Source organism: Abramis brama, assembly GCF_963993115.1.
Source record: "Abramis brama genome assembly, chromosome: 12".
NCBI classification, from domain to species: domain Eukaryota; kingdom Metazoa; phylum Chordata; class Actinopteri; order Cypriniformes; family Leuciscidae; genus Abramis; species Abramis brama.
The window spans coordinates 41,825,361-41,845,360 of NC_139974.1; the positions used below are offsets into that span (position 1 = coordinate 41,825,361).

Below are 20,000 nucleotides of genomic sequence, written 5' to 3' on the forward strand. Positions count from 1 at the left end.
TCTTACATGTGAATATGCAATTTTTTATTTCTTTTAAGAAGCGTAAATTAAATGACTTTAAGTTTGAAGCAAATGTGTTCTCACTCATATTAAACATGCTCATTTTGGGAATGAGTGCTGACATTTTTAATGACGAATCAGTTATCTAATAAAATAATAATATAAAATATATTTTTAAAATGTACTGTTAATATTACATTTTAAGATGCACTTGGTCACTGATATATCTCAAATCTGGAACACAGACCTTTGACTTGATTGTGATAAAGAGCAAACACTCATGCTCTTTATCAGACTTTACTGGGTCTTTCCGGTCACTGGGTTCTTACGCAGTCATGCAAACGTGTGTAAAGGCCCAAAAGTCTTGTTAGGGGCCGGTCCGTAATTATAGGTGTCATTTCTGTTGAAATGGAGACTAAACTACACCTGAACTGACAAGAGACTGTACAGACGTACTCTAGCATGTGTAGGACTGAAATCTAAAGCATCTGAACTGCCAGAATCGATGTCGCTCCAGCAGACAGCTTGGAAGAACACTTGTTTTTATGCAATAGGGTTTTGTTTTAAGTTATTACATCTCTTGAGAGATCACATCTCCTGTGTGTTGAACACATGCACATAACCACAGAAGAGCCAGACACTACAATTCTCAGACAAAATACTAAAATCTCAACCCCGAATGTTCTACACAAGTTAGTGAGCTAGCTTAGGTAGTGTGCATATCTAATAATTGTTCATTAAAAGCTATCGATTATTCATTGCCACTTTAAAAAATGTCAACTGATATTTTTTGCATTGGTTTAACTTGCTCCTAAAAATTGAGATAGCTTTTTAAAATTTTGCCAATTCAAATGCATTAGACAGTGGGGGCCGAAGATGGAGGTGAGGCGCAGATTCACCACCAGGGGGCGTGATCTACTGTAGAGGATCCTGGAGAACTAGTTCTGCCAGCTGAGATAACTTGATACCTCTCCCTTTAAACATCTCAGGGCGAAATACAGTGAAAAACATGTATACTTCTAAAACATGTATACTTTCTTTAATATCAACGAAACCTCTGCTTGTGTTAAAGTGAGAGGAAACTATTAATGATATGTTCAAATGTATTTTGATGCATGTATATTTCTGCTAACTTGTGAAAGTTCAGTTTATACGATTTCTGTTTTCAGTCTGAATGTGGAATGTGTGTTAATCTCAACCCAGGGTCTCCTTGTTTAGATAATGTAACAGAATGAATGCTTACTGTATCTAACAGAGACAAACATGTCTGGTACTAGTTCCTTCTGAGGTCTATAAGTTAAAGCCAGATACATAGGTAACCTAGTTGTTTTTCATAATTCCAAATCGGTGGATCATATTTGCAATGACAGGTAAATATGCATTACTACAATGGTGATGAAAACGTGTCGCTTTTGATAATTGTGATCATTTATGTTGGTAATTGGCCCTTTACAGCACTATGTTTATTATATTTATGGTTATTGTTGCATGGTGAATGTTGTAAAGCATGTTGCATTATCTTTTCTCATCCACTCATCACTGTACTATTGTATGGCGAGATTGAAGCTTTTAGTGCTATGATTCATTTTAACGTGTCATTTCTCCAGAAACTCACCTACACACATTGCTATACACTCCCACATTTACACCTTTCATAACCTGTCATCTACACTCTTAGAAATGCAGGTGTATTTCTTTTCAAATATAAATGTATTTATTCAGGGAGTCAGAAACCAAACAGGCCTTAAATTACACATTACATGAACAGAATGTGTTCCTCAAACTAGAGAATATTTATTTCTCACAGACCTCAAGTGTATTCAGCTTTAAATTACCCTCTAATTGCGTTTTAATGCTTTCACTTGCAAGTCGTTATAATTAAAGGATTAATGTTTTCTTCTTCACTTTTATCTTTTGTCCTAGGATCTTTCATGCATCTGTTCTCAAGACAGTGATTGAGGAGTCTGATACAGAGAGCCAAGCTGAAACTGAGCCTGGATCAGATGCAGACATGAGCTCGAGTGTTGCAGTGCTCAGTACGAAACTCAGTCGACCGTCATCCGCTCGCGAGGGCCGAGACGAGGCCATGGTGGTCCACAAAGTGTCTCTGGTCAGTGACAAACAGGGCAGCTTCGGGAACCATGAAAGCCCGTTAGACGACTTTAGGCGTAGAGATCAAGCGGAGCCGAGCAAAGCCAGTCCTGAGCTCGAGAGAAGGTGGAAGAGTCAATACTCTGAAGAACAACAGACTGGCTTCACGGAGAACACACACCTGAGCTCCTCCTCTCAGCCGGCCCGCAGCTATGAAAGAGGAACCTACACATCTCATTTTCACTCTCAGACCCAGCCCACTTTCCCCTCAGGGACTGACGGTGGCCTTGGAAACACTAACTGGAAAGTTGTGGAGAGCGAAGTTCACGAGAGTGGGAGGATCCGGGAGGAGTTTAGCTCACCTGAAGAGAGAGAGAGAGAGAGAGAGACAAGGACAACAGTCTTTAGCTCACCTGAAGAGAGAGAGAGAGAGCGAGAGACAAGGACAACAGTCTTTAGCTCACAGGCACAGTTTGATTCCCGCTTGATGATTGTGGAGACGGATGATTTCTCCTCGGATGTTTTCCAAGCGACTCGGGTGGATCTGATTCCCTCGCCCACCGGCCTCGAGCCTGACGCTCTCTCTCCCTCATCCTTTACAGAAATGGATAACTTTGTAGATACGCTTAAAAGCATGGATCGACCGATCCGGCAAAGGCTTCAACGCACCCCATCCAACACTCCCTTCTCTTCACTGCCACCTATTGAAGAGGATTCACCGATCTCACCTCCTCTTCTCTCACCTCCTCTTCTCTCTCCTTTCTCGCCTGTTTCTGATCCAAAGATGGTCCTGAATGGCGTTTCCAGTTTTCCTCTAGACATGGGCTTCAGCTGGAGTTCTCCTAAAGACATGCGCTCTCCGATGACCATGATGAAGGAGCAGCAGTCCGGAGAGCCGGCGAGTCGAGGGCTTGCTCTGCCGTCACGAGCGTCGGCGCTGAACAGCATCGTGATGCGCAGGGGATCCCTCAACGATCTGGCTAGTCCTGAAGAAACTCCCGGGAAAGCCCTGGCGAACGGATCCGGATCCCGTCTGGAGAACAGCTTCTTCTTCCAGCCGACGGAGAACGGGAAGGCCTCGAGTCGCTCCATCTTTCGTGCAGCTTCTCTCCCGGAGATCGGACCTGGTGTCGAGCGGATGAGCTCTGCCAATAAGGGATCCGACACGCTCCTCGGCTCCCGGTTCGAGCGCTTCTCGTTCCTCACGTCTCAGTCAGGTTCCCTCAGTGGGCTCGCCGAAACCTCTCGCATGAGCGTGGCTCCGGGCCAGCAGGACTCGGCCGAGACCTTCAACCACAAGTCCACGATGGAGCTGTACCGCTCTCTTCCCTCCGAAACCCTCCTCAAGAACTCACAGTCTATGAGTCTTCCTCAGAGTCTTCCTCAGTCTTTGAGTCTTCCTCGCAGCTCCAGTCTTGACGGAGGTCTTCTGATCAACGACACCCGGGGTTTCCAATCCAATCCAAATCCAGAGCCAGAGCGGAACATGCCCCTCAAATACAGAGCCTTCCCTGATGCATATGTGAGTATTGCTTGTATGCATGTGTTGGTCATTTACTCTTGGCATGATGAAGTTCTCTCTGAGAATGAGGGCATGGAATCAATGAGAGTGTTGTTTTCATATTATGTCACTGCTCTGTTTCTCCCGGTCCTACTCAGACTCTGAGTGTAACCTGATATTAAGCCGCTCACTGCAAGCGTTGTGTAACAGAGTGTGCAGAGTGTTTTTGCCCTCAAACGTCTGATGCACTATTGCTGCGTATCCCAGCAAGCAATCTTGGCATTTAAAAGACGTCTAACAGCCGTTTAATAGCTAAATCCTGACTATAGATTGACCATGACACTGATATCTTGTAGATATTTTTGACATTGGTAACATGATGGGATATCAACCATCGCATGCGCTGCCTGGCCAAAAACTACAATGAATCAGTTTTGACTATAAGTGGGCAACAAATAGCATAGAACATGTCAAAGAAATGAAACCAAACGCCTTGTAATCACTGTTGACACTGTTAACATGATAGGACATCATACATCTCACAAGTTATTTTGGTATAAACGACATGTAATCAAATTCAAGGTTTTTTTGTCTAGAAGTGGGTGACTTTAGTCAGGCTATGAGTAACCCACTTCTAGACTAAATAAACTTGAATTTGTTTACATGTCGTTTATGCCAAAATAACTTGTGAGATGTATGATGTCCTATCATGTTAACAGTGTCAACAGTGATTACAAGGTGTTTGGTTTCATTTCCTTGACATGTGTTGTAATTGAAGACTAGTCTATTCTTGGGCTCAGGTTCGACGTCTGTTTAAATTTTCACTGACAGCCCAAATCTTGCCTTGTTTTAGCCTGGACTCTGGACTGTGAATGGACGGCTGTTAGACGTCTTTTAAATGCAAACTTGCTCACATGGCTTTGGCTACGTTCAGACTGTCAGTCCATATCCGATTTTTGTGCATATCCGATTGAAATCCGATCAGAATTAGCTAATGTGAGCAGCAAAAAAATCACATAAAATCAGTTTCAAGCTACATCCATATGTGGTTTGAAATCTGGTAAGCATTTCTGGTAATCCGTCTCAGTCCGAATGCTCTGATCGGATTTCACGTGGTTTATGTGACTTTCTCACGCTACGTAAAATTTACACGTCAGACGTTGTTGTCATATGAAACGTGCTGAAAGTCGCTGCCGAAACAATGCTGTGTTGATGCAAAGTGCCGACAATATAACGGAGACCTATTTTGAATTAATATTCAATATTCTCTATTGCAAACCCGTATTCCTACCAATGCAACATCATTGCCAGAAAACAATGCAGATATTCTGGAAAACCAAAGAGCTGCATGGACACATACATCGGATCTGAACAGTTGCGATACACAGTGTGGACGTCAATACTTTTAGATCAGATTCCAAACGGATACACAAATCAGATTTGGACTGACAGTGTGATTGTAGAACGTTTGTTTTTATATTGTTCACACCCTACCCAGTGCACTCAACTCCATTCCCAAATATCTTGCAGAGGTTTTTTACAACTCGTTCTCATGGACTGCTGTAATCTTGTCTGTGTCATTAGAGTTGGCACTAAACAGTGCAAGACTAGAGCTGGATTGGTGCTAAACCTCAGTGAACGAAAGCCTAGAAGGGGTGTAATGTCACCTCACGAGGAGGGTTTACAATAGAGGATATATTACCTCGGTGCTCATGCAAAATTCACGTTTCCTCTTGTCCTCCATAACAGACTCAGAGAAGCTCTTTAAAGCTGCTTCTCTCTACTGTGCAGAGACTAATGAGTTTGCAAGTCAAATTTAAATGTTAATCGAAAGCAGCTTTATCAAAACTTCTGGGTTTTTTAGATATTATGAGAAGATGTAACCTTCAGTCATGCTCACATTCATCTCCGAGGCATTTCTCAGATAATCATCATCTGCAAAAGATCTTTGAAAGCACTTGAGTGATTTTGCATATAAGGCTTTAAATGTCTCGCAGGTTTGATCATGCAGAGAGAGTTGGTACGTGACTAGTGATGTTAGTAAAGGCAAGAGTTTATGATTCTGATATATTGAGAGGTTTGACAGGCAAATGTCCGTCACTAGGGAGTAACTTCTGTTATCACACGTCCACTGTAAAACACACAGCTCCTTCACGTCATCCCGCTCTTCTCTGTGTTGACAGAGGTTAATGATGGCGACTTATCTGACAGTTCAACTTAACATTAAAATTTAATATGCAAAACACCTTTACAGATGCATTATATTTCCAGTCTCTAAAAAAAAAAATAGTTCAGGTTTTAGTGACGGAGAAAACTTTTTTGTTTCCTGTAAAAAAATATTGTTGGCTTTACTTAAAAAAGTAAGTTACCTGGTTGCCTTAAAATTTTGAGTTCATTGAAATTAAAAAAATTAGTTAATACAATAAAGGAGATTAGTTTAATAAATAGAAACTGAACATGAATTCACATGAATGCACTTATAATGGAGTCATTATGTTATCTGAGCCACGTTAATTACCTACCTTTGTTGATTTGACAAAAGATTAAAAGTTGTGATAACAGATCATGAAAATATTGTTTTACAGTATATGCATTGAACAACGTCTTTATTAAAATGATTTATAACACAAAATGAAAATTGATCTGTATAATTAGGCTGTTTTCCAGTTGAATGCATTTTTGCAGTTTAGTTTTCCCATTGGAAAGACCATCGTGTGTGATGAAGCTGAACTGTCAGGAATGGTGTTGTGAAACGGGTTTTCCCTGGAGCTTCTCCAGAGGCAGGGAACGAGGGAGAGGCTGATGGAATGTGAATCTTCATTATCTTAATGTTCACCTCGTCTCTAATCAGCGCTGATAATTTTCCTAGACAGGCTCAGGCACTCCCTGCTCTCAGTCTTGGCAACGACTTACTGTGTTTCTGCCAGCTGGAACAGACATGGAGAAAACGGAGAAAACGATTATGTGGCCTGTACGCTTCACACATGTCAGTGTAGGCTTATTTTCAGACATGCAATCAATAACACTTTTCCTACGGTAGTCTAGGAATATACAGCACACGTGTGTATATGTGAACGATAGAAGGGTCTCATACAACTCACATTTAAATCCAAGGCAGAATGATGGAAATATGTGTTAAATCACTACATGTGATGCCGCCTCTTTAGCTATAGTTAGCCTATTTTTTTTTTTAGATACTGATCAACTGTAGAGATACTGCGTCTCACACCCATTTCCACGATGCATATCGGATGCATATCTGATGCATATCTGCCCTTTTGAAAAATATTTCTTCACAGTGTCTGGCTGTGAGATTGACCTATGTGTAGTTTATAGAGGTCGCTTTATAAGATTATGTAAGCCTTGTATTTGGCTTGTCATTAAGAGCATCCCCTTATGCAAACAGAGGAATTTACACTTGTGTGTATTGTTGTCTCTCTGCTAACCTTGCCATGCCTCACTGCCAGAGTAAAGGCATGTCGACAGGCAGAGTTTTACTCATAACCTCCTACACACATACAAACCAGCAATCAGATCTGTCATTTAACACAGAAACTCAGAAGAAACTCTTGACCTCTGCTCCTGATCCGACCTCTGGATCTCCATCTTGAAAGCCGGCGTTTGGTCTGTGTGTTTCTCTTCATGTTTGAGGAGCTCGACGTGCAATGGCATTTCAAACATGTTCAGTGAATGTTTGAGACGAGACTGGTGACAGTAAAGCCTTTCACTTCTTCATGTGTGTGAGAGGTAGAAACATCAAGTGTTGTGTAAAGTGCATGTTCTTCTATTGTCAAAGGTTATGTAGGAATGTCGTGTTCTCTTAATATACCTGAACCTGTTTGAATGCTGATATGACCAGCTTTACGTCACCATTTTAAAGTACAAAGATGAGAAAATGAATAAAAAGGATGTTTTGCTGCATTCTGAACTTCAGGATTTTAATGTATCTGACTTCATTTAGCAGATTTTTAGTAAACAAGGCTTAATATCTTCAGTCATTTTGCTTCTCCTGTTAATGTATCTTGATTTAAGAATGTTTAGATATTTGTCAGCATCATTACTCCAGTCTTCAGTGTCACATGATCCTAATATGATGATTTGATGCTCAACAAACATTTATGATAATTATTAGTGTTGAAAACAGTGTAATCAAGTTGTTCTGCTTCAGATTTCTGTGAAAACTTTCATACATTTTATTTTTCAGGATTCTTTGATAAAAAGAAAGTTCAAAAGAACAGCATTTATCTGAAATATAATCTTTTCTAACATTATAAATGTCTGTAGTGTCATCAATTTAATGTTTTGAATGAAAGTATTTCTTTAAAATAAATCTTACTGACCCAAACCTTTGACCGGTAGTGTATAAATCACAAGTATTTCTATTGATATATATTAATTATTTAATTAATTAAAATTGAAATGGTTCATAAACATATGCATAATACATTTACATACATAATCTTGATTTAAGAATGTTTAGATATTTGTGCTGGAAAACAAGACAGAAACACTGAGGAAGAAAACCTGAAACTTTATGCTTCATGTCTGTGTTTCATCTCATTGAAATATTTCTTTTCTTTTCTTAGCTCACAAAGGAGAAGGAGCATGGCAAACTCAATCCTCGACCTGGAAAGGTGAGAAACTCCACAAGTGTTCCTTCTTCTGTCTTTAATGTTGTATTAATGCCTGATCGATCATCCACTGATGAGCTGGTTATATCAGAGAGAAATTTGATGTTTCACTTTCCAAACAAGGCCGTTTTATTCTGTAAAATCCAACTGAACGTTAAAGAAATGTTTTAGGTTTAATAAAAATGATGCACTATTCTGCTGACCACCAGAGAAAATCACTTCAACACGGATTGAAACAAAAACACACATTTACATGAATGTACTTATAATGGAGGTCTATGGAGCGTTGCACAAAGATGAACATTAAAATACAGTTTGAAATGAAGGATATTCTGTGAACTCCTGAGGAAAGCCTGAGGCTGGTGTGTGTGAAACAGCTGTTCTGACACACACACGTTTGGACAGAACGACAGAACTTTAAATGTCAGAATTTAAAGAAAGGATTTTAACAGAAGTAATGGGTTATAAATGAATAGCTAAGCCTGTGTTGACACCAGCACAAGTTGGCATGATTGAACTTGCCACTGACATTTACATTTCTACATCTCTTTTATTATATTTGACAACTCGTTTTGAAGTAGTTTTGGCTGACACTCCTGTTCTTCATCAGCAGCAAAGTAAGTGATTTAGAAAAGGTCACCAAAACTGGATTATTAAAGGTCCCATTGCATGAAAATTTCACTTTTTTTTAACCTTAATATGAGTTCCCCTAGCCTGCCTATGGTCCCCCAGTGGCTAGACGTTTTGATGGGTGTAAACCAAGCCCTGGGTATTTTTGAGAAAATGAAAGCTGGACGGGCGAATCTAGAAATCTTCCCCTTATGTCGTCATAAGGGGAAAGGTCACCTCCCCTTTCTCTTCTTTGCCCGCAAAAAGAATTTGGCCGCCCATGAGAAAATGAGCTGCGCGAGCGCGATATTGTTTTTTCCTCGAGAGACATCATGGCTTGCAAACGAGCGAAGCATGGCAGTTGCTCAATGTTTGGATGTACAAATGAACACAAAAGTATTTTTTTAGTTCCTTCATCCGAGCCTCTGAAGAACCAGTGGGTTATGTGAATTTCTGATGTTTAATTGTTCAAGTTCAGACAGATAATCTTTCTCTCAAAGTCGTTCAATACTGTTTATGCATCAGTAAATCAAGCCAGTGACTAAACGATCAACTTCACATCGTTTCTCTTAGTAGGATGAAAATAATCTTACTTAAACTGTGATTAATACAGAAAGCAATGAAATCAATGATGCTGTTACACTGCTCAACGAAGCTCTTACTGTACTTACCTCATGTTTGCATTGGTGAAATCATTAGTGAGAGTGCAGAAACTGTGTTGCAATGATAAGATCTTCATTCAGGCGATCAACAGGCTGGGTTCAACTTCACAAGGTTTAGTTGAAGGTGGTGGTCCTGAGGCACTCCAGTAGCTAGATGATAACAGTGATGGGAAAAGCCATGTTTCTGAGTGACAGATCCTAGTGATGGCATGTAGATGGAGAAGAGAAGTGGTCCCAGCACTGAACCCTGAGGCACTCCAGTAACTAGATGATAACAGTGATGGGAAAAGCCATGTTTCTGAGTGACAGATCCTAGTGATGACATGTAGATGGAGAAGAGAAGCGGTCCCAGCACTGAGCCTTGAGGCACTCCAGTAGCTAGATGTTGGGTCTTAGACACCTCACCCCTCCACGACACCCTGAAGGACCTACCTGAGAGGTATGACTTGAACCATTGGAGTGCGGTTCCCGAGATGCCCTTCATCTTTAGGATTGACAGGAGGATCTGATGGTTAACTGTGTCAAAGGCAGCAGATCCAGCAGGATGAGAACTGAGGATTTGGAAGCTGCTCTTGCCAGTCTCAGAGCTTCAGTTACTGAGAGCAGGGCAGTCTCAGTTGAGTGTCCACTTTTGAAACCAGACTGATTGTTGTCCAGGAGGTTGTTGTGTGTAAGAAAGGAAGAGATCTGGTTGAAAACAACTCGTTCAAGTGTTTTCGCGACGAATGGAAGAAGGGATACTTTAGGGTTAAGGGTAATTTAGATTGGGTTTCTTAAGCAGTGGGGTTACCCGAGCCTGCTTAAATGCTGTGGGAAAGGTACCAGTGTGAAGAGAGGTGTTTATGATGTGTGTGAGTGCGGGCACAACTGAGGATGAAATGGCTTGAAGTAGGTTAGTGGGAATAGGATCAAGCGGACAGGTGGTAGAGCGATTGGAAAGGAGGAGTTTGGAGACTTCTGCCTCTGAAAGCCGAGAGAAGGAGGGTAGAAAGTGTGTGTGAGCTGTGTGTGTCTAAGATGTGTGTGTTAGTTTGTGGTTTGGTAAATTGGCCGCTGATGGTGGTTGATGAAAGAGGAGGAGGAGGGTTGAGAAGAGAGGAGAAGGTTTTGAAAAGCATGCGAGAGTCAGAAGATAACAGAAATAATGTGTTATAAATTAATAGCTAAGCCTGTGTTGACTCCAGCACCAAGTTCTTTGTATGTTTTATACTTGGAAGTTGGAGAATCTGAATCTTGCAATGTGATATTTTATCTCTCCTGATTGTGACTTTATATCTCTTAGGTTTTTTTTTTTTTTTTTTTTTTCTCTGGTGGGAATATTAAACTACAATAAGGCTTTTCCAGAAGGCATGATTGAACTTGCCACTGACATTTACATCTCTTTTATTATATTTGACAACTCATTATTGGTTTACGTTAGTTGACGTTATATGTCAATTAGTTTTGGTTGACACCCCTGTGTCCTTCATCACCAGCAAAGTAAGTGATTTAGAAAAGGTCACCGAAACTGGATTATCAAGGCTTATTCTTATTTTTCCTCCCGTGACATTGACTGCATCAGTGTAATATTGCAGCCTGAAGGATCTGACACAATAAAAGTGCTTTTCTAAAGTAGGTCGTGATTCCCCGTCAGAGAAGATCGAGCCTCGTTCTGCAGTAACATCTAGAGTTCAGATGTCAGATACTAAACAATGCAGTCTTTGTAGAAAACACGAGCTGTTTGTGTTCTTCCTATCAGATGTTGATCTACGACAGGCCAGGAATGAGCGGCCAGAGGATCGAAGTGCGAGGGGATGTTGTGGACGCCACACCGTGGGAGTTTACAGACACCATCTCAGTGCGAGTGATCAGAGGAGGGTGAGAGACATTCACACACACACACACACACACACACATTCTTGTACATCTATGTTTATGAGGACATTCATTGACACAATGCAGTCTCTAGCCGCTTACCCTAACCTTACCCATCACAACTAAGTGCCTAACCCGACCCCTGACCCTAAACCAACCCTTGACCTCATTATAACCTTATCCCTAAAACCAAGTCTTGACCCTCAAACAGGCCTTTAAAGGCTCTCGGAAACTGAGGACCGGCCAACATGTCCTCACTTTACTCTCTTTGTCCTCACTCCAATGGTCTAAAACTCAAACTGGTCCTCACAAAGATAGTTGTACAAGTACACACACACACACACACACACACGCATCTTCATTCATCTTCACTGCTCATGTTCATGCTGTCAATCATTTCTAAGTGTGCACTTGGTTTGGAAGATGTATGTGTTTTAGAGAACATACACTAGTGTTCAAAAGTTTGGGGTTTCTGAAAGAGTCTCTTCTGCTCACCAAGGCTGCCTTTATTTGATCAAAAATACAGTAAAACAGTGAAACATTATTCCAGTGTAAATCATCTGTTTTCTATGTGAATATACAGTAAAGTGTAATTTATTCCTGTGATCAAAGCTGAATTTTCAGCATCATTACTCCAGTCTTCAGTGTCACATGATCCTTCAGAAATCACTCTAATATGATGATTTGATGCTCAACAAACATTTATGATTATTATCAATGTTGAAAAAAGATTTCTCAGGACTCTTTGATCAAAAGGACAGCATTTACTAATAATAATTTGTTACATTTATATAGTGTTTTGGGGTCCTCAAAGCGCTTTACATATGAATGTAACATATGGATATTTTGTAACATTATTAATGATTTTACTGTCACTTTTGATCAATTTTAATGTTGCCTTTTTGAATAAAAGGATTTCTTTTTTTTAAAACCTTTGACTGGTAGTTTATAAATCACAAACATTTCTATTATATATTAATTATGTAATTAATAAAAAAATGTAATAGTTCAGGTCATGCTTGTCTCATAAATATATGTGTTATACAGCACTAATGCATTTCACTGTGATGCAAAACATGACACGGGACAGTAAATATACAGGAGTAAATATGAGTGCACAGTAAATAATGTGTTCAGAAGGGAATCAGACACAGTGCACATCAGTTTAGACATGCAGACTCTCCCTGCCTCCCAGCAAAACATCCCGAATCCCTGAAGTTATCATCAACTGCAGGAACACGAATCTGCAACATCATAAATGTCTTTACTGTCACTTTTGATCAGTTTAATGCATCCTTGCGGAATTAAAGTGTTGAGCGTTTGTGTTTCTGTTCAGGAAAGATTAGTTCTGAGTGTTCTGTGTTCTTCAGTTGGGTGATGTACGAGAAGCCGGACTTTAAAGGGGAAAAGATCGCTCTGGACGAGGGCGACACCGAGCTCAACGACCCGTTCGGACCCGCAGAAGAACACGAGTCCCATCAGAACGAGGGAACGACACCGGATCGCGGGGAAGAAGACGAGGAGCCTCGGATGAAGAGGAGGTTCGTCATCGGATCCATACGGAGAGCAGTGAGGGTACGACATCTCTTTATTCACATTTACACTCTTAAAATAAAGCTTTTCTATTGGCATCGATGGTTCCATGAAGAACCTTTATCGTCCACCGGATCTTTCCATTGCACAAAAGGTTAGATTATTTTATGATGAATCTGAACTGAACACTGAAAGGTTCTTTAGATTATTTTATGATGAATCTGAACTGATCACTGAAAGGTTCTTTAGATTATTTTATGATGTATCTGAACTGATCACTGAAAGGTTCTTTAGATTATTTTATGATGAATCTGAACTGATCACTGAAAGGTTCTTTAGATTATTTTATCATGAATCTGAACTGATCACTGAAAGGTTCTTTAGATTATTTTATGATGAATCTGAACTGATCACTGAAAGGTTCTTTAGATTATTTTATCATGAATCTGAACTGATCACTGAAAGGTTCTTTAGATTATTTTATCATGAATCTGAACTGATCACTGAAAGGTTCTTTAGATTATTTTATGATGAATCTGAACTGATCACTGAAAGGTTCTTTAGATTATTTTATGATGTATCTGAACTGATCACTGAAAGGTTCTTTAGATTATTTTATGATGAATCTGAACTGATCACTGAAAGGTTCTTTAGATTATTTTATGATGTATCTGAACTGATCACTGAAAGGTTCTTTAGATTATTTTATGATGAATCTGAACTGATCACTGAAAGGTTCTTTAGATTATTTTATCATGAATCTGAACTGATCACTGAAAGGTTCTTTAGATTATTTTATGATGAATCTGAACTGATCACTGAAAGGTTCTTTAGATTATTTTATCATGAATCTGAACTGATCACTGAAAGGTTCTTTAGATTATTTTATGATGAATCTGAACTGATCACTGAAAGGTTCTTTAGATTATTTTATCATGAATCTGAACTGATCACTGAAAGGTTCTTTAGATTATTTTATCATGTTTCTGAACTGATCACTGAAAGGTTCTTTAGATTATTTTATCATGAATCTGAACTGATCACTGAAAGGTTCTTTAGATTATTTTATCATGAATCTGAACTGATCACTGAAAGGTTCTTTAGATTATTTTATGATGAATCTGAACTGATCACTGAAAGGTTCTTTAGATTATTTTATGATGAATCTGAACTGATCACTGAAAGGTTCTTTAGATTATTTTATCATGTTTCTGAACTGATCACTGAAAGGTTCTTTAGATTATTTTATCATGAATCTGAACTGATCACTGAAAGGTTCTTTAGATTATTTTATCATGAATCTGAACTGATCACTGAAAGGTTCTTTAGATTATTTTATTATGAATCTGAACTGATCACTGAAAGGTTCTTTAGATTATTTTATGATGAATCTGAACTGATCACTGAAAGGTTCTTTAGATTATTTTATGATGAATCTGAACTGATCACTGAAAGGTTCTTTAGATTATTTTATGATGAATCTGAACTGATCACTGAAAGGTTCTTTAGATTATTTTATCATGAATCTGAACTGATCACTGAAAGGTTCTTTAGATTATTTTATTATGAATCTGAACTGATCACTGAAAGGTTCTTTAGATTATTTTATCATGTTTCTGAACTGATCACTGAAAGGTTCTTTAGATTATTTTATTATGAATCTGAACTGATCACTGAAAGGTTCTTTAGATTATTTTATTATGAATCTGAACTGATCACTGAAAGGTTCTTTAGATTATTTTATCATGTTTCTGAACTGATCACTGAAAGGTTCTTTAGATTATTTTATTATGAATCTGAACTGATCACTGAAATGTTCTTTAGATTATTTTATGATGAATCTGAACTGATCACTGAAAGGTTCTTTAGATTATTTTATTATGAATCTGAACTGATCACTGAAAGGTTCTTTAGATTATTTTATTATGAATCTGAACTGATCACTGAAAGGTTCTTTAGATTATTTTATCATGTTTCTGAACTGATCACTGAAAGGTTCTTTAGATTATTTTATGATGTATCTGAACTGATCACTGAAAGGTTCTTTGAGGAACCAGAAATGATTCTTCAATGGCATCGCTGTGAAAAGCTTTATTTTTAAGAGTGTATAAACAGACAGACATGAGAGGTAACATTGTTTTAGCTCATAAATATGTCTGGAATGGATGGGAACATGATCACAGCCGTGTTTATGAAATGTCCTTGTGCGCCACCTTGTGTCCTGAAGAGGAATTGTGCTTATATTTGGCAGGATAACCTAAAGTACACAAATCAAGTATTAAAATATTACTCCAGCAAAAGTATGAGCATCTATGGATATTTTTTCTAGTCAGCAATAAGAAAGATTAGTGCATGCATTTTATATATATTGCAATTAAGTAAACTTTATTTTATCATCAACACTTAACATTCACCATCAAAACATTAAACTTTAATATACTAAAATATCAGTTAAAGTTACTAAGTCAAGTGTGCAAACAAATAGTATATGAGTATTTAAAAAAATGGGGGAAAATTAAATTTGTGCAAATATGTGATGACAAATACTATAAAAACATTGAAGCTCTTGTTGACTCACGAGCAGCTGCAGTTAGATCTGTCGAATTCACAAATGAATCTTTCAGTGAATCTTTCAGTGAATCGTTCAGTGAATCGTTCAGCAGGTTCATAGGAAAGGATCAACTCGTTTATGAATCGGACATCGCTCTGACGATTTCTTCATTTCGAAATAAAGAGGAATGTTTTTATGTAGTGATATTAAAACATAATATTATGCTTTGGAATGCAGTGAGGTAAAAGTAAAAGTTTCCTAAAATAAAAAATACAGATGCTTGAAAAATGAACTTAATTAGAAATAATTCGTTTCAGTTCACCGCCGCGTTTCACTTGCACAAGAAAAGTCTGTTTAATACTCTTCACAACACTTGTTGATGCTCAGCATAACTTTCCCGCCCTTCCAGGATTACAGCGTTCCTGAAATCAGCCTTTTCCCAGAGGAAAACGCGGAAGGCAAGAAGGTGACGTTCAGAGACACGTCAGACGACGCCAGAATCTTCGGCTTCCCGATCAAAGCCAACTCCATCATCATCAACGCCGGGCTGTGAGTGGCTCTCTGTGTTGCTTAATTTCATCTTTGTGGGTTTTTAAAGTAATATTTTCAAAGGTTGGTTTCATTTTGGGTTTCAAGTTTTGGGGGGAAAAGAGAAAAAAAAGGGCAGTTTGTTCATTTTTGTATTGGAAAAGTGAAAATGGCTCTTTATCTGACAAGAAAGTAAAAAATAGAAGGTAAAGTTGGTCGGGATGTAGAACAAGTTTTTAAGAGTTTAATAAAAGTAAGAATTAATTTAGATTTTTAATTTGATAAAACTCTTGTCTCTCTCCCTCTCTCTCTCTCTCTCTCTCTCTCTCTCTCTCTCCCTCCCTCTCTCTCTCTCTCTCTCTCTCCCTCCCTCTCTCTCTCTCTCTCTCTCTCTCTCCCTCTCCCTCTCTCTCCCTCTCTCTCTCTCCCTCTCTCTCTCTCTCTCTCTCCCTCTCTCTCTCTCTCTCTCTCTCTCTCTCTCCCTCTCCCTCTCTCTCCCTCTCTCTCTCTCCCTCTCTCTCTCTCTCCCTCTCCCTCTCTCCCTCTCTCTCCCTCTCTCTCTCCCTCTCTCTCTCTCTCTCTCTCTCTCTCTCTCTCTCTCTGCGCATGCGTGAGCGTTTGTTGAGCGAGCGAGTGAGAAGTGTGGTGAGTGTTTGACCTTCTTTTTTCTGGCCGCTGTGCCTAAAAAAGTTTCCTTTTCTCTATCTTTTGTCTCCTTACCTGTGGTATACGGGTTTAGAAGTATTAAGATAGTGTGTTGTTGTCTTTCTGCCAGTTTTTATAACTGGCAGGATGACTTCAGGTGTGAGGACGTTAGATTTCCTCACACGGCGTCATGCGGTGAAAATAAGTTTGAATGCTAGCGTGGAAGAGTGCAGTTTAGCTGTGGGAGAGGTGGTCGGCTGTGAGAATGTTCTGTCGGCGTCAAGAATGAACAACGCGGTTGTTGTTTTTTTGAAAACCGTTGAGTTAGCGAACGTTTTGGTTGAAAGTGGTGTTGTCATTGACAATGTGTTTGTTCCAGTGTTACCGTTATCTACTCCGTCCAAAAAGGTTATTTTGTCAAACGTGCCGCCTTTCATTAAAAATGAGAAGCTTGTTCAATTGTTGGAGCGACATGGTAGGTTGGTTTCCCCAATTAAGATGATACAAATCGGCTGTAAATCACCGTTACTGAAACACGTAGTGTCGTTCAGACGTTTTGTGTATATGGTTTTAAAGGATAACAAAGAGGAATTGGATTTGACGTTTAATTTCAATCACGATGACTTCAATTATGTGGTTTATGCCACAACCAACAGCATGAAATGCCTTGGTTGTGGTGAAATAGGACATCTCGTGAGGGTTTGTCCGAAAAAAGATGAGCAATCTAAGAAAACTGTTTCATCAGCACCGGTTGAAAAAGTTGGTGAGGGAGAAGAGGTAGCAACAGACGTTAGGAGTGAGGTGCCTTTAACAGTGGATGTAGTTGAGGTGCCTTCAACAGTGGATGTAGTTGAGGTGCCTTCAACAGTGGATGTAGTTGAGGTGCCTTCAACAGTGGATGTAGTTGAGGTAAACAATGTACAAGAACCTGTAGTCTTAACCGATTCATCAAGTGAAGCTGCAGCTTTGAAGCAAATGGGCAATGAGCAAATGGAAGCTTCTGTATCTGATGAAGGGCAGCAGTTAACTGTTGGTCTAGATATGCAGAGTTCTGAAAAGGTTCTGAACATGGAGCTGGAAGGAGACCAGTGTTCTGGGGGAGAACAAGATGAATGCGTTTTTAAAACACCACAAAAGAGGAGAATGAGGCAGAGCCATGGCAGTAAATCGAAAACAATGGAAAATAGTCAAACTGATACCGACAGTGAAACTGACCTTTCAGAATGCAGTTTTACTTACGATCAAACAAATATTGAGTTGCCAGAACAATCCTACAGCGCAGATGATATTAAGCTCTTTTTAAGAACAACAAAGAATGCAAGAAATGTGCGCATTACAGAGTATTTTCCTGATCTAGAGCAATTTGTAGAAAAAGCAAAGGTTTTTAAGAGTGAAGGTCTTTTTTCTGATCAAGAGGTTTACAGACTGAAAAAAATTCTCACTAAAGTGAATTCTCAAGTAGGAATTAATGTCGACAATGCCAAGCTTTAAAAACACACTTTTTTTGTGTGTCTTGATTATCCTTTTCTTCTCTTTAATGAGAGAATTTAACTTAGCCTCTCTTAATTTAAATGGGGCACGAGAGGAGAAGAAAAGGTTTGAATTATATGAGTTAATCAAGATAAAGAAAATAGATATTCTACTTGCACAGGAAACTCATAGTGATGTCTCCAATGAAGAAAATTGGGCAAGAGAATTTGATGGGTTACCCATTTTTAGTCATAACACATCTCTGAGTGGCGGTGTTGCTATCTTATTTTCTAAAAACTCCATTCCAATTTCATATGAAGTAGAAGAAGTGGTGAAAGGCAGATTTTTACAAGTAAGAGCTCAATTTGAAAATGCTTTCTATTGTTTTAGTTGTGTTTATGCTCCCACCAATGCAGTTGAAAGATTGGGATTTCTAAATATATTATGTAAAGCAGTAAGTAATTGCAATTCTGAAGATTTGCTCTTGATTGGAGGAGATTTTAATTGCACTGAATTTGCATCAGATAGAAATCATGTTGAGCCGCATATGGCTTCACGAAAAAGGCTAATTCAATTTATAGAAACACATGAGCTTGTAGATATTTGGTGGAACTTTCATAAGACACAGAGACATTATACATGGAGTCACACTTATAATAATATGTTGTCCTTAGCAAGATTAGACAGATTTTATGGTTTCAGCCATCAACTTAATCTTTTCAGAGATTGCTCTATTATTCCAGTTAGTTTTTCGGATCATAGTTTAGTTCAGTGCTTTTTAACTTTAGGATCCGTAAAACCAAAGAGCGCTATGTGGCATTTTAATAACAGACTCTTAATTGACATGGAATTTAGAGATATCTTTAGATTTTTTTGGAATGAGTTTAGAACCACCAAATCTGATTTTCAATCTTTGCAGCAGTGGTGGGATTTCGGAAAAACCCAAATCAAACAATTGAGTCAACAGTATGCTTACAACATCACTAAAGAATTAACTCGTTCAATGGTAAAGTTAGAAGATGATATAAAGAAACTTCAAGAATCTATTGGAACAGAACAGAATCAAGAGCTTATTGGAATTTTAAACAGAAAGAAGAAAGAATTGGCTGGAATTTTAGACCTGAAAGCACAGGGGGCTCTGATCAGATCTCGCTTTAAGAATATAGAGTGGATGGATATATCTTCCAAATTTTTTTTCAGTTTGGAGAGGAAAAATGGCCAAAAAAGATGTATTCATGTTTTGCGTTCTAAAGAGGGTGCTTTCTTGTCGGATCATACAGAAATTCGGAAGAGAGTGGTAGAATTTTATAAAGAGCTGTATAGCAGTGAACTTCTACACAGGCCAAACACTAATGTGTTTATTGAAGATCTTCCTCAGGTGACTGAAGAGGCAAACGCCGATCTCTGCAGAGAGATAACGCTAGAAGAGCTAGAGAAAGCTCTCCAAGGCATGGAATGCGGCAGAGCACCGGGAATAGATGGCCTATCTATAGACTTTTATAAGTCTTTTTGGCCTGAGATTGGTGCCGATCTGCTTGCAGTCATTAATGAAAGTATAAACAGTGGAAGGTTACCACTGAGCTGCCGTAGAGCAGTGCTGACTCTACTGCCAAAGAAGGGAGACCTGAGTGACATTAAAAATTGGAGGCCTGTGTCATTGTTGTGCAGTGATTATAAAATTTTATCCAAAGCATTAGCAAATAGATTGAGTGGGGTTATGGAAGAAGTCATCCACGCTGATCAGACCTATTGTGTACCAGGAAGGCAAATTTTTGATAATATTTCCTTTATTAGAGATATGTTTGATGTCAGTAAGCTCTTTGGTGTTGATTTTGGTCTGATTTCATTAGATCAAGAGAAAGCGTTCGACAGAATCGAACATAGCTATTTATGGGAGGTTTTAGACGCTTTTGGGTTCAATAGGA

General features: G+C 38.9%; 1 protein-coding gene across 1 annotated transcript in view; it reads left to right on the forward strand.

Moving 5' to 3' along the window:
• Positions 1–20,000, forward strand: part of crybg2 (crystallin beta-gamma domain containing 2) — a 50,654-nt gene that overhangs the window by 4,274 nt on the left and 26,380 nt on the right. The window contains exons 2-6 of the mRNA XM_084130837.1: positions 1,924–3,613; positions 8,179–8,226; positions 11,233–11,351; positions 12,719–12,923; positions 15,842–15,981. Of these exons, the coding sequence (XP_083986963.1) occupies positions 1,924–3,613; positions 8,179–8,226; positions 11,233–11,351; positions 12,719–12,923; positions 15,842–15,981 (2,202 nt within the window). The remainder of the gene's footprint in view (positions 1–1,923; positions 3,614–8,178; positions 8,227–11,232; positions 11,352–12,718; positions 12,924–15,841; positions 15,982–20,000) is intronic.